This window comes from Dreissena polymorpha, chromosome 4 (genome assembly GCF_020536995.1).
Source record: "Dreissena polymorpha isolate Duluth1 chromosome 4, UMN_Dpol_1.0, whole genome shotgun sequence".
Lineage (NCBI taxonomy): Eukaryota > Metazoa > Mollusca > Bivalvia > Myida > Dreissenidae > Dreissena > Dreissena polymorpha.
Genome location: NC_068358.1, coordinates 67448219 through 67474162, shown reverse-complemented (window position 1 = coordinate 67474162; position 25944 = coordinate 67448219). Strand labels below are relative to the sequence as shown.

The following is a 25944-nucleotide window of genomic DNA, read 5'->3' as shown; positions in this document are numbered from 1 at the left end:
ACTCTACACAGTCTAATCAAGGACAGCACTCTACACAGTCTAATTAAGGACAGCACTCTACAGTCTAATCAAGGACAGCACTCTACACAGTCTAATCAAGGACAGCACTCTACACAGTCTAATTAAGGACAGCACTCTACACAGTCTAATTAAGGACAGCACTTCACTCTACACAGTCTAATCAAGGACAGCACTCTACACAGTCTAATCAAGGACAGCACTTCACTCTACACAGTCTAATCAAGGACAGCACTCTACACAGTCTAATTAAGGACAGCACTCTACACAGTCTAATCAAGGACAGCACTCTACACAGTCTAATCAAGGACAGCACTCTACACAGTCTAATCAAAGACAGCACTCTACACAGTCTAATCAAGGACAGCACTTCACTCTACACAGTCTAATCAAGGACAGCACTTCACTCTACACAGTCTTATCAAGGACAGCACTCTACACAGTCTAATCAAGGACAGCACTTCATTCTACACAGTCTAATCAAAGACAGCACTCTACACAGTCTAATCAAGGACAGCACTCTACACAGTCTAATTAAGGACAGCACTCTACACAGTCTAATCAAGGACAGCACTCTACACAGTCTAATCAAGGACAGCACTCTACACAGTCTAATTAAGGACAGCACTTCACTCTACACAGTCTAATCAAGGACAGCACTTCACTCTACACAGTCTAATCAAAGACAGCACTTCACTCGACACAGTCTAATCAAGGACAGCACTTCACTCTACACAGTCTAATCAAGGACAGCACTTCACTCTACACAGTCTAACCAAGGACAGCACTCTACACAGTCTAATCAAGGACAGCACTTCACTCTACACAGTCTAATCAAGGACAGCACTTCACTCTACACAGTCTAATCAAGGACAGCACTCTACACAGTCTAATCAAGGACAGCACTCTACACAGTCTAATCAAGGACAGCACTCTACACAGTCTAATCAAGGACAGCACTCTACACAGTCTAATCAAGGACAGCACTCTACACAGTCTAATCAAGGACAGCACTCTACACAGTCTAATCAAGGACAGCACTCTACACAGTCTAATCAAGGACAGCACTCTACACAGTCTAATCAAGGACAGCACTCTACACAGTCTAATCAAGGACAGCACTCTACAGTCTAATCAAGGACAGCACTCTACACAGTCTAATCAAGGACAGCACTCTACACAGTCTAATTAAGGACAGCACTCTACACAGTCTAATTAAGGACAGCACTTCACTCTACACAGTCTAATCAAGGACAGCACTCTACACAGTCTAATCAAGGACAGCACTTCACTCTACACAGTCTAATCAAGGACAGCACTCTACACAGTCTAATTAAGGACAGCACTCTACACAGTCTAATCAAGGACAGCACTCTACACAGTCTAATCAAGGACAGCACTCTACACAGTCTAATCAAAGACAGCACTCTACACAGTCTAATCAAGGACAGCACTTCACTCTACACAGTCTAATCAAGGACAGCACTTCACTCTACACAGTCTTATCAAGGACAGCACTCTACACAGTCTAATCAAGGACAGCACTTCACTCTACACAGTCTAATCAAAGACAGCACTCTACACAGTCTAATCAAGGACAGCACTTCACTCTACACAGTCTAATCAAGGACAGCACTTCACTCTACACAGTCTAATCAAGGACAGCACTCTACACAGTCTAATTAAGGACAGCACTTCACTCTACACAGTCTTATCAAGGACAGCACTCTACACAGTCTAATCAAGGACAGCACTTCACTCTACACAGTCTTATCAAGGACAGCACTCTACACAGTCTAATTAAGGACAGCACTTCACTCAATTAACTCAATTAAAAAATGGTGATTCCAATGATAAGACCAGTTTTGACCCCAGGGGCACTATATGAATTTTTTTTTGTAGAGGACCTCAATACGATGCTACATACCAAATATTGAACCCCTTAGCCCTTAGGTTTCAACCCTGATTTTATTTGTTAAACCCCTTTTTGGGCCCCATGACTCCATTATGTAGACAACAACCCAAGAAACATTACATTTGTACAGTAAAGATTCCTTAAATTCTACAGAGGTTTACATGAGGTCGTAAAAGAAAATGTTTACCCATGGACACACACGTGTGCACAGACTGACTGAAGGACAATGGACCGTATCCAATAAGCCTATCAAGAATACTTAGTGCTCATGAGAGTTTAAAAATAATTACTTACATGCAAAGCAATTAACAAAATTGACATAAATATATGTTTAACCTTACAATCAAAATGAATTCAAGCACATACTCTATCATATCTTCATCCACAAAATCTCTTTCATGATCTGGAAACTTGGATTTCTCCAAAGTGTAGGTCTTTGGGTCGTAGACACTGTATGCAGTCTGCAATTAATATATATATATATATGTATATATATATTGTGATTCAAATATTCTATTTACGAAAATAAAGCAAATAAAATAAAAAGTATAAGATGATTCTGCATGACTATCTTGGTAGAGTTGCAGTTTATTTTCCAGCTGATTTGTTACTCTGAATTGTCTTAGAAAATGTAGATTGTCAAGATTAAACCGAATAAGATCTGATCTTACATGAGCGATTTCTGTTCGGCAAGTTCCGATTCTCTAAAACACATGTTTTGGGAGTGCAATGAAATTCAACATTTCTGGTCGGAAATAACACTCATGATACAAAACAAATTTGGTTTGAAACATAACACGCACCTTACCTTTGAAATTATTTCCTTTTATAATCTTAAGTGCACACAGGTACAATAAATAGTGCAATTAATTTTATCATTCTTCGACATAAAACACACATATGAATTGTTTAGTCAACGATGGAGCTTATTCTTAGAAAAAAAAGCCATATGAACATGCCAATCTCTTCTTAATATAAAACTTTTAATAGACTCAACTGAATCTAGACCCTCTACTCCTTTCTTTCCTCCACACCATAATATTCTGAAACCACTTTTTTCAGTTACAATTGTTAGAGACTACATTCTCAAACATCTATGATAGTTTGTATGACTGTAAAATGTATGTTTTCAGAAATAAAATGTTATGATAAAAAAAGAAAAGATCTGATCTTACACTATAAATTTTAACTACTGACATGGGTTGTAAAAGTGGTGCTGTACTAGGGCCACTTCATCATAATTTTCAATTTATATACTATTGTAATTTACAACTAGTTGAAAATCGTACATGAAACGGCTCCCAGAAACCCGCCATATTTGAAAAGTATTTTATCAAAATAATTTATGTTGTAAACTGATCAGCAAACACATTGACCTTTGCAATACGGAGACTGGTGATTCACAAAGAACATTGTCATATGATGGTTGACAAACAGAAAAAATGTACTGGTACTCGTGTTCACTTACCTCCCAGTGTAAATATTTATCGAAGACTGGGAAGCGAGCAATACAAGTGGAAGGGTAAGGTGACTGACGCGCCACCACATGGATGAACCTGTCCTTCACGTATGTGATGCCCTGCACTTCTGTAATAAACAGGCTAGAATTTTAAGATTTAAACAAGATGTGTTTGTGAAACACAATGTCCCGCTATATGATGTTTGACCTTGAAGGATGACCTTGACCTTGTGAAGGATGACCTTGACCTTTCACCACTCAAAATGTGCAGCTCCATGAGATACACAGGCATGCCAAATATCAAGTTGCTATCTTCAATATTGCAAAAGTATTCATAAAATGAGTGATTTTGGCCACATATATGTGACCTCTGACCTTGAAGGATGACCTTGACCTTTCACCACTCAATGTGCAGCTTCATGAGATACACATGCATGCCAAATATGAAGTTGCTATCTTCAATCAAGCAAAAGTCATTGCAAAATGTTAAAGTTGGCGCAAACAGACCAACAGACCAACGGACCAACAGACAGGGCAAAAACAATATGTCCCCCACTACTATTGTGGGGGACATAAAAAATAAATTTGAAGTAAAAAAGTGCAATGAATTTTATTGATTACTGCCCTCCATAAGATACTGATACTGACTTAAAGAAGCAGAAAACATAGATCAATCTCTGTATGTCTAATATTATTTGTTCAACGTGTCTAACTCTTTACCACTAAGATACATATCTTCACAAATGTGTAGTCCCTTAGAAAGTTACATTTAATTTAAGACCTTTCTTACTAGATGCAAGTTTTTAAGGCTTCATCTCCAAACCTAAGATAATGATGAGCAGCAAACAGCATAAAACCTGAACAGACTGCGAGTTTCTAGCACGCTGTTCTGGTTTTATGCTGTTTGCACATAGCCATTTTCACTTTGCTTCTAAGTGGGAAAGAGTTAAATAGACTTGCACAGGATTATGCAAGTAGGTGCAGTTATCTTCCATTCTACCACAGTCGCGCACGTATGCACATTAGAATGAGAAGGGAGCTTACCGTGGGTAATAACCCGATATACCAACTGTTATAAGTATGACGTCACTTTGATTGTCTGCGCACTGTTAGGAATGAAGACGACGTCATTTGATTTTCATTGTTGTGGTGACGTCATGTTTTCGCGGAAAAGTGGAGCACGTTTGGTTAATATAATTTTCATTTGTAACCTTTAAATTGTGGATAACTTATTAATGAAATCGTGTAAGAATCGAAACAATTGACATGACCGTTGGTTATTGCGGTTATAACCAACGGTATGGAGTTCCGATGTGTAGGAATTAAACCACGAGGGCGTAGCCCAAGTGGTTTGATAACAAGCATCGGAACGACATACCGTTGGTTATTACCGCAATAACCAACGGTTACCCGTCTATTATTTCTTAAATAAAATATGAATCCATGATTGATCAATGCCTACTCGACAACTATCCATAAGTAAATTGTTTCCCAATAGCAATTTGAATAAATCTCCCTTAGATTTTTTCCTTACGTCACTTTTCCACCTCTCTCATACCCCCTATACTCCAGGTATATTCAGTACCTGACTTCTCCAGCTTGTGAGCTATGTCTTCCAGGCAGACACGGCTGGTGGAGACCTCTCTCATACCCCCTATACCCCAGGTATATTCAGTACCTGACTTCTCCAGCTTGTGAGCTATGTCCTCCAGACAGACATGGCTGGTGGAGACCTCTCTCATACCCCCTATACCCCAGGTATATTCAGTACCTGACTTCTCCAGCTTGTGAGCTATGTCCTCCAGGCAGACATGGCTGGTTGAGACCTCTCTCATACCCCCTATACCCCAGGTATATTCAGTACCTGACTTCTCCAGCTTGTGAGCTATGTCCTCCAGACAGACACGGCTGGTGGAGACCTCTCTCATACCCCCTATACCCCAGGTATATTCAGTACCTGACTTCTCCAGCTTGTGTGCTATGTCCTCCAGACAGACATGGCTGGTGGAGACCTCTCTCATACCCCCTATACCACAGGTATATTCAGTACCTGACTTCTCCAGCTTGTGTGCTATGTCCTCCAGACAGACATGGCTGGTGGAGACCTCTCTCATACCCCCTATACCCCAGGTATATTCAGTACCTGACTTCTCCAGCTTGTGAGCTATGTCCTCCAGACAGACATGGCTGGTGGAGACCTCTCTCATACCCCCTATACCCCAGGTATATTCAGTACCTGACTTCTCCAGCTTGTGTGCTATGTCCTCCAGACAGACATGGCTGGTGGAGACCTCTCTCATACCCCCTATACTCCAGGTATATTCAGTACCTGACTTCTCCAGCTTGTGAGCTATGTCCTCCAGACAGACATGGCTGGTGGAGACCTCTCTCATACCCCCTATACCCCAGGTATATTCAGTACCTGACTTCTCCAGCTTGTGAGCTATGTCCTCCAGGCAGACATGGCTGGTGGAGACCATCCTCTCCAGCTCCATGATGCGGTCATTGAGCCGCTTCATGCTCTTCCTGTAGGACTTCAGATCCTCTTGCAGGCCAATCAGGCTGAAACATGCAAACAACATGCATATTCATGACCTGAGAGTTATTAACAAATGATATCTTACTGAGCTAGAAATGGGTCAATAAATTTTATGTAAATTAGTGGGTTATAAGATTTTGATTATGAAGAGGGAACCTAAAAATAGGTCATGATTTTAAGAAAACAAATTCTTATCCTTAAAAATATCTTTGTTCATTTCATCCGAAAAATAACTTTAAACCCCAATGCCTTACCAAGACCTTTCCAATGTGATAACACTAGTTCTGTTAGTTCAGTACTTTTGTGTTGTGTTAAATTGTAACTCAAATGCCATCAAATAAAGGACCTCATATTATTTTAAAAACAAGTTTCATGATCATAGGCATAAGCGTTCTTCAGTTATCATCCGGAAACCATGTTACTATTTCGGGTCACAGTGACCTTGACCTTTGACCTAGTGACCTGAAAATCTATAGGGGTCATCTGCGAGTCATGATCAATGTACCTATGAAGTTTCATGATCCTAGGCATAAGCGTTCTTGAGTTATCATCCGGAAACCATTTTACTATTTCGGGTCACTGTGATCTTGACCTTTGATATAGTGACCTGAAAATCAATAGGGGTCAACTGCGAGTCATGATCAATCTACCTATCAAGTTTCATGATCCTAGGCATAAGCGTTATTGAGTCATCCTCCGGAAACCATTTTACTATTTCGGGTCACCGTGACCTTGACCTTTGACCTTGTGACCTGAAAATCAATAGGGGTCATCTGCGAGTCATTATCAATCTACCTATTAAGTTTCATGATCCTAGGCATAAGCGTTTTTGAGTTATCATCCGGAAACCATTTTACAATTTCGGGTCACCGTGACCTTGACCTTTGACCTAGTGACCTCAAAATCAATAGGGGTCATCTGCGAGTCATGATCAATGCTCCTATGAAGTTTCATGATCCTAGGCCCAAGTGTTCTTGAGTTATCATCCGGACACCACCTGGTGGACCGACCAACCGACAGACCGACCGACATGAGCAAAGCCATATACCCCCTCTTCTTCGAAGGGGGGCATAAAAAATCAAGATAATTCAACTGTGATTTCATATTTTGTTGACACATGTCCATAGGACAAATATGCCCCTACATTCTACAATTGATTTCAAATTTAACCTTTAACGTCTTAGTTGGACCTTGACCATTGAGGTAGGGAGACTGGTTTTTGAGGCAGGGAGACTGGTTTTTGAGGTAGGGAGACTGGTTTTTATAAATCACACATTGGCTTATCATGGTTTTCATTTGTGCAACATTATTTTAAAATCACTTCAAAAATGGCAAAGTAATTGCTATGACTAAATGTCCAAGCTGTCTTATGGCCAATTCAACCTTTGACCCTAAGTGTGACCTTGAACTTAAGGCTGGGAGACATGTTTACATGCAGCATTGTCTAATGATAATTTACTTCCAAGTTACAAGGTGCGAATGAAATGTGACCACACGGGCTGTTCTGTAAAAAGGAATGTTTTCTAGTCCCTGTACTCACATATCTCCCTGTTTTGTGCTGATGGAATCTTTTTCCAGTTTTGCTTCCTCTGTAGCCATATACTCCCTGGCAACCTTCTTCCAGAACAACGTATCATCTACTTGCATGCCACCACTGCGACTTTTCATTGACAACAACTTGGGCTAAAAATATATGAGCCTCATTCTGTGAAAACTGGGTTTAATGCATGTGCGTAAAGTGTCCCAGATTAGCCTGAGCAGTCCACACAGGCTAATCAGGGACAACACTTTCCACCTAAACTTGATTTTTGCTATGAAGAGACTTTCTTTAAATGGAAAGTACAATAAAAGCGAAAGCGTAGCCCAGTTTTCTCAGAAGAAAGCTCCTATATCAGTTTTGATGAGAAAAATGTTCTAAATCGAGAAAATCAAAACGACTCTACAAAGGCCATGTTCTACCTTTTCCACGCAGCAGTGGCGACATTTTTTCCTGCAGTATCTGACAAATTTCTTGGCAATCAGGAACAGCATGCTGAGGAAGGTGAAAGGTGGAGGCAGACTAAAGCGTTCTATGAAGTCTGCAATGAGTGCGTACCGCTGGAACTTCCAGATGTCACTGGCCACCTTGTCCACCTTGGCTATTGTCAGTCTGAAAAGTCACAGTTGAAACTCTTTTGAACTCTGCTTGCAATATAAACATTCAAAATAAAGACATTAAAAGACATAAAATACCACATTATTTCCATTATTATTATCATTATTTGAAAAGGAATTAAAATATAATACAACAATTAATTACAATCTATCAATCATTCCTAAGTAGACATAAACTGTAAAACAAGAAACACTTCATTTAATCGAAGCTAAAAAAGTTGGCTTGCGTATGATCATACAAGAGCTTAATTCTTTGTCTGATTTGTAACATGCACAAAAAAGTAACATTTTTACTTAAAAAGAATTAGTTTTTATTAAATTGTGTCTCAAAAAATATAGAAAACGAGCCCACATTTTCATGAGCTGTACGACATTTGTCCAACCTCATGAAGTGCATAATCAATACACCATATATCTTTCTCCCTACGATGCTCTGCAGTAGACTAGACTTACGAGAACATGGCAAAGAGCAGTGTGACAAGGACCAGTTTGCAGATCATCAGGTACTGCAGGGTGATCACGTAACCAGAGAGACTGGCCCTGGGGCACTTTTCCAGGTCCTGAACCACTAGACAGTAAACACACTTGGGTCAGTGACAATATATAGACAGTAAACACACTTGGGTCAGTGACAATATATAGACAGCAAACACACTTGGGTCAGTGACAATATATAGAGGTTATTTGTTGGATTTGGTGGAATATTTATTTTAAATCACAAGTTATCAAAGAGAATTTTTGTTTTTCTATGATCACAAGAAAATTAAAATTGATATTCCAACAAATCTAACAAATTTTTCTTTTTACTTAATGCTTACAAATTATTATTTTTGTATTTTAACTGGAGAATTACACTAAAAAATGACATCATTACATTAAAACACAATGTCATTTAACAGTAAAACAGTGAACATTATTGATAACTTTCACTGTTAATTTTCACTGAAACAGTATATTATCAGTTTTAATTCACTGATATTTCTCTATGAACCACCGGAAAGCATAAAATAAAATGTCATAGTGCTGGAATTATGTGATGTGATAATGGTGCAGTGTTTGATACTGGTGTATATTGAGTGCATTGTATATTATCATATTAAAAAAATAACATCTAACATTAAAATTATAATATCAAATTTAAAAGTTAAATACAAAATAAAAGATGTCATACAGTGTCAATGATAATGAATTGAAAACTGCAGAACGCACGTATAAAAGTAATGAATTGAAAACTACAGAAGGCACGTATAAAAGTAATGAAATAAAAACTGAACAAGAGGGCCATGATGGCCCTGAATCGCTCACCTGACTCATTAAGATCAGATGAAAACTATGACCTCAATTGTCTACACAATGTTTTTCTATGATTTGACCTAGTGACCTAGTTCCTGACTCTAGATGACCCAAATACAATCCCAATCCAGATTTCATCAAGATAAACATTCTGACCACAGTTCATAAATATTGGATGAAAACTGTGACCTCTATTGTCAACACAAGGTTTTTCTATTTATTTGAACTAGATTTTTACCCCAGATGACCCAAATACAATCCCACCCAGATTTCATCAAGAATTCTGACCAAATTTCATAAAGGTTGGATGAAAACTGTGATCTCTAATGTCTACACAAGGTTTTCCTATTATTTGACCTAGTGACCTAGTTTTTGACCCCAGATGACCCAAATAAAATCCCAACCCAGATTTCATCAAGATAAACATTCTGACCAAATTTCATAAAGATTGGATGAAAACTGTGACCTCTATTGTCTACAGAAGGTTGTTCTATTATTTGACCTAGTGACCTTGTTTTTGACCCCAGATGACCCAAATACAATCCCAAACCGGATTTCATCAAGATAAACATTTTGACCAAATTTCATCAAGATTGGATGCAAACTGTGACCTCTACTGTCTACACAAACAAATTGTTGACGGACGGACGCACGTACACACGCAGGCACGCACAACGGACGCCGGACATCACACGATCACATAAGCTCACCGTGTCACTTCATGACAGGTGACCTAAAAATATGTGTCGGAGATAAACATGAACAGTTGTGGTTAAAATCCCATAGAAACAAGGGCTGTTTGTAAAACATGCATGCCCCCCTATATGGGCTATAAGTTGTAGTAGCAGCCATTGTGTGAATACGTTTTTTGTCACTGTGAATGGTGGTGGTGGTGGTGGTGGTGGTGGTGGTGGTGTAGTAGTAGTAGTAGTAGTAGTAGTAGTAGTAGTAGTAGTAGTAGTAGTAGTAGTAGTAGTAATAGTAGTTGTAGTAGTAGTAGTAGTAGTAGTAGTAGTAGTAGTAGTAGTAGTAGTAGTAGTAGAAGTAGTAGTAGTAGTAGTAGTGGAAGTAGTAGTAGAAGTAGTAGTAGTAGTAGTAGTAGTAGTAGTAGTAGTAGTAGTGGTAGTAGTAGTAGTAGTAGTAGTAGTAGTGGTAAAAGTAGTAGTAGCAGTGGCAGTAGTAGTAGAAGTAGTAATAGTAGACGTCGTGGTGGTGGTGGTGGTGGTGGTAGTAGTACTAGTAGTAGTAGTACTAGTAGTAGTAGTAGTAGTAGTAGTAGTAGTAGTAGTAGTAGTAGTAGTAGTAGTAGTAGTAGTAGTGGTAGTAGTAGTAGAAGTAGTAGTAGTAGTAGTAGTAGAAGTAGTAGTAGTAGTAGTAGTAGTAGTAGTAGTAGTAGTAGTAGTAGTAGTAGTAGTAGTAGTAGCAGTAGCAGTAGCAGTAGCAGCATTACAAGACCAATACTTAAGAATGATCAAATGGGAAAAGGTAACATAGCACCAGCAGTAAATATGGGGCTCATTTACAGGTCAGATTTGGAATCTCTGCTGTAAAATGAGATTTTGAATGAATTAAAGGGAGGCAAATCTGAAATAAAAAGAACATGCATAAACCGTAGTTGTTTCCCTTGTTTGAACCATGCTAAATCCTTACAAGTTTGGAAAGAATTGGAGGAAAAATTTGGACTTTATTGCATAAACACCATTTTCTCAATTCAAGGGGAGGTAATTCTGTACTTCATGGACCAATAATGCTCATTTTTTGTAGGGTTCGTGTCCTCATTGATATAAAGACACTGCAAATTTGGAAAGGATCGGACAAAAAATGTGGAAGATTTTTGAAAGTTTTCACAAAATAGGCAAAAACGAATAAACATGCAAAATTCAACGAGCTCCTGCGGCCATGTTTTTTGACGAATCAAATTTCTTTGAACAACTTTTTCAGGGGAGCCCTCAAAGGTCATCCCTGTGAAATTTTTTGAAAATATGATAAGCGGTTTCTGACAAGAAGATTTTTTAAGGTTTTTACCATATATGGTCATGGCGGCCATCTTGGTTATGCGATCAAATTTTTTTTAACAATTCTTTTGTCCCATGACCTAGGAATGCTCCACATGAAATTTAGTTGAAATTGGCTCAATGGTTTAGTAGAAGAAGATGTTTACAAATTGTTTACGGATGGACGGATGGACGGACGGACGGACGCCGGACGCTGAGTGATCACAATAGCTCACCTCGAGCTATCGCTCAGGTGAGCTAAAAACTCATGTATAAAAGTAATAAAATAAAAACTGAAAAACGCACGTATAAAAGTAATGAATTGAAAACTGCAGAACACAGTATAAAAGGTCATTGATTAGCCAGTGTGCTATTTAGGCCCCTTAGCTCAGTTGGTTGATCATGGCTTAAATTACCATATCTTCTACAAATCATTTTGTATGAATCGATCATGAATTTATTTTTACAGTATTTTTCCCCCTACCTGATTCAAGTGGGTCTGTAAGTGGCATAATAATTCCATTATGTTTACATCATAGGGGTCAACCAGCCTACCCAGGAAGCATATGTGCTCCTACTTACCAACATTACAGGACCAAAATAGTGTGGATTATTGGGAATTACACAAATAAAAGAGCTGTGCTCTGTGAAAAGAGGGTTTGATGCACATGCGTAAATTTTAGTCACAGATAAGCCTGTGCAGTCCGCAAAGGCTAATCAGGGACAACACTTTCCGCCTTAACTTGATTTTTGCTACGGAGAGACTTTCTTTAAATGGAAAATATCATAAAAGTGGAAAGTGTTGTCCCTGATTAGCCTGTGCGGACTGCACATGCTAATCTGGGGCGACACTTTACGCATATGCATTAGACCCTTTTTCACAGAGCACGACCCAAATATAAAAACATCCTTCTTTCTGAAAATACTTACAATTTGTGTTGGCATCTGCAGAATACATGCCAGCTCCTACAGAACAGCAAAATACAGCAAATCAGACAAAGCTACATGTAGTTGACTTTCTCTGGAAAAACTGGGCTTAATGCATGTGTGTTGATGGCTGTAATAGATATGAATGTGCAATCTGGACAGGATAATCAGGGTCGACACTTTACAGATAGACTGGATTTTCGTGTGCGGACTGAACAGGCTTATCTGAGATGCGGCTCAATAAAACATGAATTTCTAAAAGTCTATTTAAACAAGGCATAGTTAATACATGTATCAACACTTTGTAAAATTGAATATGGAGTCGGACATAAGATGCATATTGTTAATTCTATTCTTCATTGATATTTTCTTATTATGATTATTCCAATATTTGTTCTGCATTCAAGTTGCGAATATAAACAATGTAATAATACCCATATCCTGGGCAGACAAATGATCCAATTACTTGAAATAACTTACCTGTGTAGCACATGTCAGTAGAGTTGGCGTACCCTTTAGAGCACTCAGCACCTACAGAAATATAAAAATAACAGATGCAATCTGACAGACAATTGCTTGAAGTCTATTCCATGTAAATACATTTTTCTAATTACCAATTATCAATTTTATCAGAATCTTAAATCTTGAACACTATGAATCTTAACACATTATGATTGCACCATAAAAAACCCTGATGAAACAACATCACTTGAGATGAATTCGATACAACACAATTATATAATTCGTTAAAATAGATATACAATAATTACTCTAAGTTTCGGACACTTAAAAATACTTTTTAAAATGTGTGTTCAAAAATTCAGATACAAGCAATATTATAAATCTACAGGTGTCCAAAAAATGCACTTGTTCAAAACTTTTAAAATATTGCATCGACAACCAATAGGGTATTAGCACGTACTTGTAAAATACCATGCCATGTAGTATAAATTACTTAAATATACATGTATGTTTCACTTAAAGCTTTTGGGTGAAACCACTGTCTTCCACTGGTGTACATGTTTATTTACTCAATCTTGCTCAATGAAATAGTCTATTGCCTTTAGGCATTTGCCTGCCAGGTTTTATGACCTGAATCCCGTTGTAAAAACACACAGTCACTGGATAAGCGCAACGGAGTAGAATTCTGGTAAATAGCATTGTCAAATAAACTGTCAGAAAATTTAGAGTCATTAATGAAAACTCCTTTGTCCAAAAAAAATAGTCATTAAAACAATTCTTTTGGCAAAAAACGGGTGTCTGAAAACTCAAGAGTAATTACGGTAATGGCTAACTTTGCTTAGAGCATGTAAAACCTTTATTGAGTGCATATTTTCATTTGCAGATTATTTTAGGGCTGTCAGCTGTATATACGATCCAGATCAGTGACCAGGCATAGATGTGACATAATTATTGGCTAGAAACTGCATGTTCCATCAATATTGATGATTTGTGTAAGGACCATGGCATAGATGGGTCATGATTATTGGCAATAGATTGTATGTTCCATCAACATTGGTGATTTGTGTAAGGAACATGGCATAAATGTGTCATGATTATTGGCTAGAGACTGTATGAACCATCAATATTGGTGATTTGTGTAAGGAACATGACATATATGGTCATGATTATTGGCTAGAGACTGTATGTTCCATCAACATTGGTGATTTGTGTAAGGAACATGGCATAGATGGGTCATGATTATTGGCTAGAGACTGTATGTTCCATCAACATTGGTGATTTGTGTAAGGAACATGGCATAGATGTGTCATGATTATTGGCTAGAGACTGTATGAACCATCAATATTGGTGATTTGTGTAAGGAACATGGCATAGATGGGTCATGATTATTGGCTAGAGACTGTATGTTCCATTAATATTGATGATTTGTGTAAGGAACATGACATATATGGGTCATGATTATTGGCTAGAGACTGTATGAACCATCAATATTGGTGATTTGTGTAAGGAACATGACATATATGGGTCATGATTATTGGCTAGAGACTGTATGAACCATCAATATTGATGATTTGTGTAAGGAACATGGCATAGATGGGTCATAATTGGCCACAGTACTGTATGTTCCATCAATATTGTTTATTTGTGTAAATAACATGGCATACTTGTGTCATAATTATTGGCCACAGGACTGTATGTGCCATCAATATTGGTGATTTGTGTAATGAACATCATATAGATTGGTCACCATCAAGATACAAAACATGTGTAAGGAACATGACATAGATATGTCTTTATTATTGGCCAGAGGACTGTACTCCATATAAGTGACATTTGTTACCAACAAGACATAGAAAGGTCATAATATTTTGCGACAGAACTTATATTTACCATCAAGATCAGCGACCTGTGTAAAGAACATGGCATAGATGGGTCTTGTGATGACCCTTTTCACCAGCTCCACTCCCAGTGGCCAGTGGGGGTAAAGCACAGCCTGGATCGTCACACCTCCCACGATCATGAAGATCATGAACATACGTACAAACGCTACAAAGTCATTTTTCACCTGTAAATACACCTTTTTTTTTATTATGATTTTCTGACGCTTATATGGAAGAATCAGTGATTTAAATGGGAAATGCAATTTTTTGAACTGGAAAAAAAAGTTTACATTATGGTTAATGGTGAATGTTTCACTGTTATTCTTTTTTCAGTATTCATATTGCCAACTAATACAAGTAAATAAACTGATAACAAGGGGCTTAACATTATTGAAATAAAAGCTTGGAAAAGTGTAAAAAAAAATAACTGTGTTGGTTTCAGTGGATAAACAAATATATACTTTTTCCAATTTCTTCTTAATTAAAATATATTATCTTTCTGTATACCGGTAACAGAATTTTGATTCTGAATTAACTATATATATATTGATATATTCATAGTGTATTTTCTATTAATTAAATTTGTAAACAACAAGTCATGTCATTGATTGTGTCATGTGACCCAAAGTGTGATCTTGACATTCTAAGTTAACAATGACAGACAATTTGTTTGTATTTATTGAAAAACAGACAACTTAATTCCCTCTTTTGATAAATAAATGTCAATGACAATCAGTTTTATACTAAAATAATGCTCTACACATTAAAACTAAATATGAGATGTTTGTAAGACATGTATTCGCCTTGACCTGCAGCAAATTCTTTTTACAAGACCCTATTACCTTGACCTTTGACCAGATGACCACACAATCAATAAGCTTTCCTATCACAGATGTAACCTCTATAAAATGTGCATGATCTTAGATCAAAGCATACTTGATATGTTGCAAAAACAAATTTACCCTGTGACCTTGACCTCTAAATTACATTGCATCTTGGTTAAAAGCCTCACTAAATATTAAGAAGAAACAAAGGGTCTACACATTGATAGACCAACCGACAGATGGACAAAGGAAAAGCAATTAACAGCCACTTCTTTGTACAGGGGAATAACAAAGAACAATTACTAAATAAATACATGTGTCAAAGTATCAAAGAAACAGTTCTGTTTCTTGCAGTTCTTACTGTTGTCAAAGTATTCTATTATTAGATGAAGTTTCATGTGAATCGTTTCAAAGCTACCTGAGTTATGCTCTTCACATGAAGCATCACTGAGTCATAGACCTATGTATACAGAGACAGATAGACAGACAATGCTTCACCGAGTCATAGACCTATGTATACAGAGACAGATAGACAGACAATGCTTCACTGAGTCATAGACCTATGTATACAGAGACAGATAGACAGACAATGCTTCACTGAGTCATAGACCTATGTATACAGAGACAGATAGACAGACAATGCTTCACTGAGTCATAGACCTATGTATACAGAGACAGATAGACAGACAATGCTTCACTGAGTCATAGACCTATGTATACAGAGACAGATAGACAGACAATGCTTCACTGAGTCATAGACCTATGTATACAGAGACAGATAGACAGACAATGCTTCACTGAGTCATAGACCTATGTATACAGAGACAGATAGACAGACAATGCTTCACTGAGTCATAGACCTATGTATACAGAGACAGATAGACAGACAATGCTTCACTGAGTCATAGACCTATGTATACAGAGACAGATAGACAGACAATGCTTCATTGAGTCATAGACCTATGTATACAGAGACAGATAGACAGACAATGCTTCACCGAGTCATAGACCTATGTATACAGAGACAGATAGACAGACAATGCTTCACTGAGTCATAGACCTATGTATACAGAGACAGATAGACAGACAATGCTTCACTGAGTCATAGACCTATGTATACAGAGACAGATAGACAGACAATGCTTCACTGAGTCATAGACCTATGTATACAGAGACAGATAGATAGACAGACAATGCTTCACTGAGTCATAGACCTATGTATACAGAGACAGATAGACAGACAATGCTTCACTGAGTCATAGACCTATGTATACAGAGACAGATAGATAGACAGACAATGCTTCACTGAGTCATAGACCTATGTATACAGAGACAGATAGACAGACAATGCTTCACTGAGTCATAGACATATGTATACAGAGACAGATAGACAGACAATGCTTCACTGAGTCATAGACCTATGTATACAGAGACAGATAGACAGACAATGCTTCACTGAGTCATAGACCTATGTATACAGAGACAGATAGATAGACAGACAATGCTTCACTGAGTCATAGACCTATGTATACAGAGACAGATAGACAGACAATGCTTTAACTATATGCCTCCATATGGAGGAATTCAAATCAATATCAAGAAACATGTATTTATTCTATGTTTTGGACACAAGAGTGTTTGTCTCTCTTGAAAAAAAAAAGATCTGACCTTATTAAATTGTAATTCCAACTTTGTTGAAAATCTTCTTAAACATGAAAAGAAATGCAACTCAAAGTACGTATGAATGCATGTGCATAAAGAAGCGTCTCAGATTAGCCTGTCCAGTCTTCATAGGCTAATCTGGAACAACAATTGACACACATGCCTTCATAAGTGTCTCACCATTCGACTCATTCTCAGAAGCATAGGGCCCAGTGTTGGACTGATGGGCAGGTACACACCCAGCAGACGATAGAAGAAGTAGACCAGCCCATAGCACATGAACGTCCTTGCCTGGCATAACAAACACAGATGAGTCTCTCTCTGTGAAAATTGGGCTTAACCCTTTGCATGCTGGGAAATGTTTCATCTGCTAAAATGTCGTCTGCTGAATTTCTAAAATTAGCATTTTCTTCTATTTTTTTCAAAGAATACTATCATAATAGCAAACAGTTTCAAACGTCTCATCTGGATCCAAACTGTTTGCAAAGGCCTTTAAAATTCGGTTCCCGCACTGAAAGGGTTAATGCATGTGCATTCAGTGTCATCTCATATTAGCCAGTGCAGTTTGCACAGGCTATTCAGGAACAACACTTTCCGACTGAACTGGGATTTCGTTTGGATAATACTTCCTTTGAACAAAAAAATCAATACAATTGGAAAATGTTGTTCATCAGTACTGGAGAATACTATGAACACTTAAAAGACCACAATACTTTTTTACAGTAATTGTTCTTATTATTACTTGGAAGAAAACATACTTCAATATCAGTAAATATGCCTTTTAAGTGTTTTGCTGCAGTACTGAGTAACTGCAATATCCAATGCGTACCAAATTCTGGAAAACTAATCTTTAAGTGTGAGGACCAACCCAGTATCATGAACGTTCTCTTTTTTAAGCTTAACTCAGAATATGAGATTGAGTTTCCACTCAGCTAAAAATTGCAAATGCAGGTAAGCTCACAAAAAATGTTTAACCTCAGCTATAATAATCATCACACATTCTTCCTCAAACTCAGGTTTGAGTCAAACACAAAACTAAAAAAAACACTTCAGTGAACATCATATTGAGCATGATGGTGGAACTCATCTCACAAATTGCCATAAACTCAAAGTTGAGACAGAATATCAACTTAAGCCTTTACCACTTAGATACATATTTTCATGCATTTGTAGTCCCTTAGAAAGTTATATTTAATTTAAGACATTTCTTACTAGATTCAAGTTTTTAAGGCTTTATCTCCAAACTTTAGATACTGATGATCAGCAAACAGCATAAAACCTGAATAGACTGCGACCATTTTCACTTTGCTTCTAAGTGGGAAAGGGTTGAGTATGTTCACTTTTTCTGACCCTACCCTCAGGATTTCAGAGTGTATCTGCATGAAGTATTTCCCAGCATATACTGGCATAAAGTACTTAAAAAAGTTCAAGTTATTGTAGTGTATGTGGATCTAACATCAGTACAGAGTTCAGGAGTATAAATACTTAAAAAAAAAAAGTTTACTTAAAATATAATTAAAAACAGTAATTTAATTAATATCAGATAAATACCATTAAGTTGTCAGCATTGGATGGTGCAAGTTCTCATACTATCAGTACATGTCATGATGTGGGATCAGTGCGTACCTGCATGTAGTCAGATAGTCTGACCCAGACGTGCATGATCCTGGTTAGAAGGAGGATGATGAGGAAGGCCATGATCAGCAGGATGTCTACACAGTTACCCACCAGCGACAACGACTTGTACCGCTACAATGGGAGACGCTCGCCAAGGTAAGTAATTATAGTCATTTTGGGAATAGACATTGTTTACTTCACTTAATAAGAAGTGTAATTTTTGCTTGGAATTGTAGAAATAATATGAAAAAATAATTTTGTAAGGAAAGGAATATTTTAAACTATTATAATGTAATAGACTGTGTACCAGGCATTTGGTTGTGAAAAACGGCGTCTCACGAGAGACTGTTTAATTCATCTGTACACATGCAATATGAATTAAGTTCAAAGTAATCCATATCAGAGAAATTTTCTTACTTATTTTCATATTTTTCATTTCCCTTACTGTAGTCACGTATACAGGTATCGTCATTAACAATGCCCTCATTGTAGTCACGTATACAGGTATCGTCATTAACAATGCCTTCATTGTAGTCACATATACATGCATTGTCATGAACAATGCATATAAAGAGCCCACTGCGTCAGTAACATTATTTTAGTGTGTTTAATCGATATGCATAAAGTGTCTTCCCCTTATCAGGGACAACACTTTCCTCGTTTAAGAGTCTTCTTGACACTTTACACACATTCACTTTACCCGGTTGTCTTTGAGTGCAGCTCATGTGTAGGCAGGTTGGCTACTCACATGGTACTTCCTGTAGACCCTCCAGACCAGCTCCAGCTCTATAGTCATTGCCCAAAGCCAGACAACCATGTCCAGGTACTGGTTGCCACATGTTGGCCAGATGGTCGCCAGAGAGAACACGCCCAGGAATGCAAAGTAAAACACCTGAAATATGACACTCAAATAATATGGAAGGGAATGATGACTTATTTTCAATTTTGAGTGGCAACAATTTAAATTTTATTTTGTACGATTAATACTGAACAAAGGAAACAGCGAGGTGTGGTTATTGAAAAAAAATTCAATTGGAATGAAAGTCTCTATGGACCTCAAGTCTGTAGTCGCAAGATGTTAATTTAAATAAATAAAAAATAGACAAAAGAGATCATTTTAAATATTTGTCTGGCATATAGCAGTTCATTTTCAATCAGATGGCTCACAAAGAATAGTTCAGTTTCAATTTTGTGCTTTACATATAATTGTTCAGTTTCAATTATTTGTCTTAAATAATATATTCACTCTGAAGTACCGGTATGTATCTTACATATAATAGTTTACTTTTAGCTATGAGTTTTGCATTGAAAAATTCATATTAAACAAAAATGAAGACATTAACAATTCATTTAAAAAAAGAGCTAAAGTCCTGATTGTATGGCATTATTTAACATCCAGTTTCATTTTAATGAAAGTTGGTATTATATGACTTTGTTGAATATAGGAAAGTGGTCTGTATCCAGTAACTATAAGGCATGGTTTAAATGAATATATTGGAAAACTACCTAAACATGGCAATATGTGAGCACCAAACATACAACACGGTCCATTTATGATGCAGGTTCCTCGCTTAGAAACCGTTTTTTGAATTATATTTGAGATAAACAGTAAAATTTCATTACACAAGAGATGTGTTTGTCAGAAACACAATGCCCCTTATTGCGCCGCTTTGAAAACATACATTTGACCTTGAAGGATGACCTTGACCTTTTACCACTCAAAATGTGCAGCTCCGTGAGATACACATGCATGCTAAATATCAAGTTTCTATCTTCAATATTGCAAAAGTTATGACCAAGTTTAAAGTTTAGTGACAGACACGCAGACACACACATACAATGACAGACAGACAGACAGACAAACAGGCCAAAAACAATATACCCCGATCATTCGATCCGGGGGCATACAAAAGTTTGTGTTGCTCACATATAAGTTGATTTTTATCGATCAGTCTCAGAACCAACAGTTGGTATCACAAAGAATAGTTCCATTTCAATCGTTTTGGGACTCAGTCTAAAGGTAAAAGCCAAGCCAGTGCAGAGTATCAAGCCCTGATTCCTGTGTACCTGTGTGGTCCAGAACTTGGTGATGGGTGCGGTCCACAGCAGGTAATACTTCACATAAAAAGGGAGATAACTGCTCTTCTTGCTCAGTGAAAGGACAGAGCGCAGCTTGTTTCCAAACGGAGCTTTATCCTGAAATAGTCACAAAGCGCAACTTGTTTCCAAACGGAGCTTTATCCTGAAATAGTCACATTCATCTCAAGACTTCTTGTTGACAATTTTAATAACATTGCAATAAACCTGTCTTTTTACACTTGATTATTATTGTTCCATCAAAACAAAATCTTTTTTAAAGCTTCAGTTATAGACATGAAACCAAACAAAAAAAGGTATTATGCAAGTTCAAAGGTAGATTGGATAGGATTCATTTTTAATTTGTAAATTGGGCTGACATATTCTGAAAAAATTTCAACAGCTTCAAACTTCTAAATGTTTCATACCTTTTTATTTAGTTTGTCAAATGTAGATTTTGTAAGGGTTAATATTTCCTCATCTTCGTCATCATCTTCTTCATCTTCCTGCAAACTATTGGTTTCAGCTGCCTCAAGACCTACAAACAAATCAATATCCATATTCAAAATATTGATTGATTGTTATTATGGATAAAATGTTAGTTTATAAGTTATACAAATCTTTAAAGAAATTACTTATTCAATTAGCCCCTTGAAGCTTTGACAGTACGAACAAAATACAAGGGGGTCAAACAGCCCTGATGCTCTCACCTAAAAACTTCACTGATATGAGATGCTTTTTGATGGTTGTATAATAAATGTTTCTTCTAACGTTTTAAACAAATTGGGTCAAGGCCACATTTCACCCACCATGATTTTGATAAACTTGGTACAAGTCTTCCACATAATGCTCAATACTAAGTATCAATTCCCTCACCATGATTGTTTCACATTATTGTTATTATATATGATTTTACTTTATACAAATTATGGAAATAATTAAAGGGACCGTCAACCACGAATGACGAAAAAAGAAAAGTTTTAAAATACTGTATTTTTTTACAATTATTTGTTTATATTGATTAAAATATCACGACTGGTATAATACATTACTTGAAAAAAATTGTTAAGTTTTCATATTTTCATATATTCGGTAATAAAATTTTACTGGGTATGTGTACCAGGTAACTACCAGTTAACTATAAATAACGCAAGTAGATTGATCATCATTGTCACGTGGTAAACCCAGGAATGCAAATTGTGCATGCGTAGTGAATTGTATATATTTTATTTATAAAATGATCAATCTACATGCGTTATTTACAGTGAGTATATCATTATGTCACCTATTTTCGGGATGTACTTTCGATTTCACATCGCAAAATTTTATTACCAAATATACTGAAAATATGAACTTTTTTTCAAGTAATGTAATATTCCAGTCGTGATATTTTAATCAATATAAACTAATAATTGTAAAAAAAACACACTGTATTTTAGAACTTTTATTTTTTTGTCATTCCTGGTTGACGGTCCCTTTAACTCCCAAAAGGGTCAACTTGCTAGATGACCACTTTATGGTTAACATAACAAATAATACACACCTCTGCATAGACGAACCCAGTCATAAAATAAATGGGTCTTATGCCATATACGGCCAGCAGCGCAGTCTTATTAGGAGCGACCCTGCCCATGCAGTGCCCACTATAAAGTCACATGCAAAATACCAAACCTATGGGCCTTGCAGTTTCAGAGATATGTTTCACAATATAATTATAGGAAAAAAAAAATCTAGGACAGTGCAAAGAAATTATAACAAGAGGGCCATGATGGCCCTGTATCGCTCTACTGTTTTTGCTTTGCGAAAAAAACGTGTAATGCGCATGGGTTGAAATGTACTCAAGCATGTGACTTTCTCTTTCTATCCCTCGTCCCACTGGGCGCATAAAGTTGGAAGGGTGAGCATTTTTATATATGGAACAAGATGTGTTTGTGAAACACAATGTCCCCCTATATGATGTTTGACCTTGTAGGATGACTTTGACCTTGTGAAGGATGACCTTGACCTTTCACCACTCAAAATGTGCAGCTCCATGAGATACACATGCATGCCAAATATCAAGTTGCTTTCTTCAATATTGCAAAAGTATTCATAAAATAAGCGATTTGGGCCACATATATTTGACCTCTGACCTTGAAGGATGACCTTGACCTTGACCTTTCACCACTTAAAATGTGCAGCTCCATGAGATGCACATGCATGCCAAATATCAAGTTGCTATCTTCAATATTGCAAAAGTATTTATAAAATAAGCTATTGGGCCACATATATTTGACCTCTGACCTTGAAGGATGACCTTGACCTTGACCTTTCACCACTCAAAATGTGCAGCTCCATGAGATACACATGCATGCCAAATATCAAGTTGCTATCTTCAATATTGTAAAAGTATTAATAAAATGAGCGATTTTGGCCACATATATTTGACCTTTGACCTTGAAGGATGACCTTGACCTTGACCTTTCACCACTCAAAATGTGCAGCTTCATGAGATACACATGCATGCCAAATATGAAGTTGCTATCTTCAATATAGCAAAAGTTATTGCAAAATGTTAAAGTTGGCGCAAACAGACAGACCAACAGACAGACCAACAGACAGACCAACAGACCAACAGACAGACCAACAGACAGGGCAAAAACAATATGTCCCCCACTACTATAGTGGAGGACATAAAAAGTTACTACCGTGTTAACTAAACAGACAAAAAAGCCCGGGAATTGTTGCACAGGTCCTTTGCTTATAACGTAGGTACATTTATCTTTCCAAAAGATATTGTCGTTCTTTCTATTTCACATATTTTTAGATGCTGAAGATCAAATCTACGCATTTGATTTGAAACAGATTCACAAGACCCATAGGAATCAAAATGCCTTAACCCTTTACCAAACAACACGTTTGGGACTTTCCCAATTTGAAAGAGGTTGCAGACGTCAATTGAATTAAATGGAATATGAAGGAAATGATCAGGTAGGGTAGAAATAATTGTGATAAAAGGAGAAATTGCTCATCAACCCACACATCCCTAAGACCAACAGGCCTGAGAATATTATGATAATCTAAAGATTATTTTTTATATTTATAAATGTATTTAATTAAGTAATACATTTGACTTCTAAGATCAATTCATAACTTGTATTAAGAAAATTATAAAATGGTCAGAAATATATATGGATTGTTGAGCAATTGACAATCATTTCAACAATTCATGATCAGTCACTACAGTCCAACCCCTACTTCCGGTCACCCCTCATCTCCGGTCACCCCATGTAGGCGGCCGGTCTGTGCCGCGACCGTCGATAAACACTATATAATGCACCCCTCTTAAGCGGTAACCCCGTTTCTTCGGCCAGCGGCCAGCAATTTTGCATCCCAAATGTTAAATTACCCCCATATGAGTGGTCACGCGCAAGTAAGTCAGTCATGTTCATTGGCAAAATTACACAGACGCAACGGCAAAAAAATCGATACGTACTTCCAGTCTGCGGTTTAGGCTCTGTAGTACTGAAGTGTGATGTGTGATAAACATTTTGACAGCCAGTTTGCAAATTGCAATTATTTAGCGGCGGATTATCGGTTAAAAAGCAATATGCGACCGTTTGATCTTTTTGTTTCCGCACGTGCGAATATCACCTATTATTACTGGGAAGGAGATTCTTAATTTATAATGTATTATTTGTAGCTCATACTATTTCAAGCACACATTTATGACAATTATCGGCTAATTAAAAGTTAAAAAGAACAACAAAACTTTTAACCGAAATCAACTGATCTACATGTTATCCGTGCTACAAAGTTTTTATCCAAAAATCAATACACGCATGCTTTCGAACCACGGGTATTGCGTGACATTGTACATTGGTGCACAATTTTCGCGCGCTTTTGTCGGGACAAAGGAAATACACGATGCTAGAACTTGTAAACGTCTTGTTAACATTTAACAATCGGGAGTGTTTCGGATTACAAATTATTATTCTCATATGGGAATAAAACAAAACATTTGCATTTGGTTTATATTTACAATGATTTCAATATGAATTTTGATAAAACCCTTTACGCGGCGAAAAATGTTTTTATAATATTATGCATGAAAAGCACGATTACCAGGAGGATTACACCCGGTTGCTATTATCAGTCTCTCAAGTAACTGGCCACGATTCTATCGTGAAGGAGATCACTGTCGGGTCCAATTCGTGCGGTAGGTATTCAAAGCCATAAAACTGCAATAAACCGATTAAATTATCGATTTATAGTGACACGGGAGTTATTTACGCATAACTGATTTACAACTGTTCCCATCTTAAGTGCATTGGGGCCATAAAACGCGCATTGTGTAAACAATGAATCATGAGAATGATTCTTTTTAATTGACTTGATTTTGATGATGATGATGATATTGATGATGATTAGAAAGATGAATAGAATATTTTTTGAATGAAAATGTTGTCTTATAGCTGATTTTAGAAAGGAAGAAATAAAATTATTTTAAGTCTATACATTGTTTAGTACATGTACACATATTTACCATTTTGTTTATACGAAAAATGAACAGTTGGCCATGCACTCATCAACTCCAGACTACCTATGACCCAACCCCCTCTTAAGAGGCCACCCCGCTTAAGCAGCCAATTTGGCTGTTTCCCTTGACTGGCTGCTTAAGAGGGGTTGGACTGTATTCACAAATGGAACAATGAATCATTAGTTATTAAAAAGCAGCATATACGATAGTTAAGAACATTGCACTTCATTAATTTCAACACCTTCTCTTGGATACAAAGTTTGAGTTTACCGTGCAGTATCATATATTGACTTTCCTTGAAATAATTATGTTCATGGAAGTTGTGTTTTTAAAATCAATAATATATTATTAAACTGGTTTTAACACTACAACAAGAGGGCCATGATGGCCCTGAATCGCTCACCTGACTCATTAAGATCAGATGAAAACTATGACCTCTATTGTCTACACAATGTTTTTCTATGATTTGACCTAGTGACCTAGTTCCTGACTCTAGATGACCCAAATACAATCCCAATCCAGATTTCATCAAGATAAACATTCTGACCACAGTTCCTAAATATTGGATGAAAACTGTGACCTCTATTGTCAACGCAAGGTTTTTC

The 25944-nt window shown here is 37.0% G+C and overlaps 1 protein-coding gene and 1 long non-coding RNA gene across 14 annotated transcripts in view; both read right to left on the bottom strand.

The window, feature by feature from the left end:
• Positions 1-25944, bottom strand: part of LOC127879099 (transient receptor potential cation channel subfamily M member 2-like) — a 79021-nt gene that overhangs the window by 24155 nt on the left and 28922 nt on the right. For 8 of the 11 annotated variants that reach the window (XM_052425730.1, XM_052425738.1, XM_052425739.1 and 5 more), the window contains 14 exons: positions 21249-21358; positions 20812-20940; positions 19493-19636; positions 18754-18876; positions 17308-17418; positions 14652-14826; positions 12780-12830; positions 12303-12338; positions 8539-8653; positions 7891-8080; positions 7472-7614; positions 5815-5954; positions 3402-3520; positions 2300-2394 (listed from right to left, as the gene is read on the bottom strand). In XM_052425730.1, coding sequence (XP_052281690.1) covers positions 2300-2394; positions 3402-3520; positions 5815-5954; positions 7472-7614; positions 7891-8080; positions 8539-8653; positions 12303-12338; positions 12780-12830; positions 14652-14826; positions 17308-17418; positions 18754-18876; positions 19493-19636; positions 20812-20940; positions 21249-21358 — 1681 coding nt within the window. Of the gene's footprint in view, positions 1-2299; positions 2395-3401; positions 3521-5349; positions 5405-5442; positions 5498-5628; positions 5684-5814; positions 5955-7471; positions 7615-7890; positions 8081-8538; positions 8654-12302; positions 12339-12779; positions 12831-14651; positions 14827-17307; positions 17419-18753; positions 18877-19492; positions 19637-20811; positions 20941-21248; positions 21359-25944 lie in introns of all 11 variants that reach the window. The other 3 variants (XM_052425731.1, XM_052425733.1, XM_052425734.1) reach the window with 3 other exon arrangements.
• On the bottom strand, positions 14857-17277 carry LOC127879126 (uncharacterized). Of its 3 annotated transcripts, none has more exons than XR_008048919.1 (3): positions 16884-17277; positions 16476-16625; positions 14857-16375 (listed from the first exon to the last, which is right to left on the bottom strand). It is a non-coding gene; the product is annotated as an uncharacterized LOC127879126 (long non-coding RNA). The 3 variants fall into 3 exon arrangements; XR_008048921.1 differs by lacking the exon at positions 16884-17277 and adding an exon at positions 16784-16860; XR_008048920.1 differs by lacking the exon at positions 16884-17277 and adding an exon at positions 16680-16764.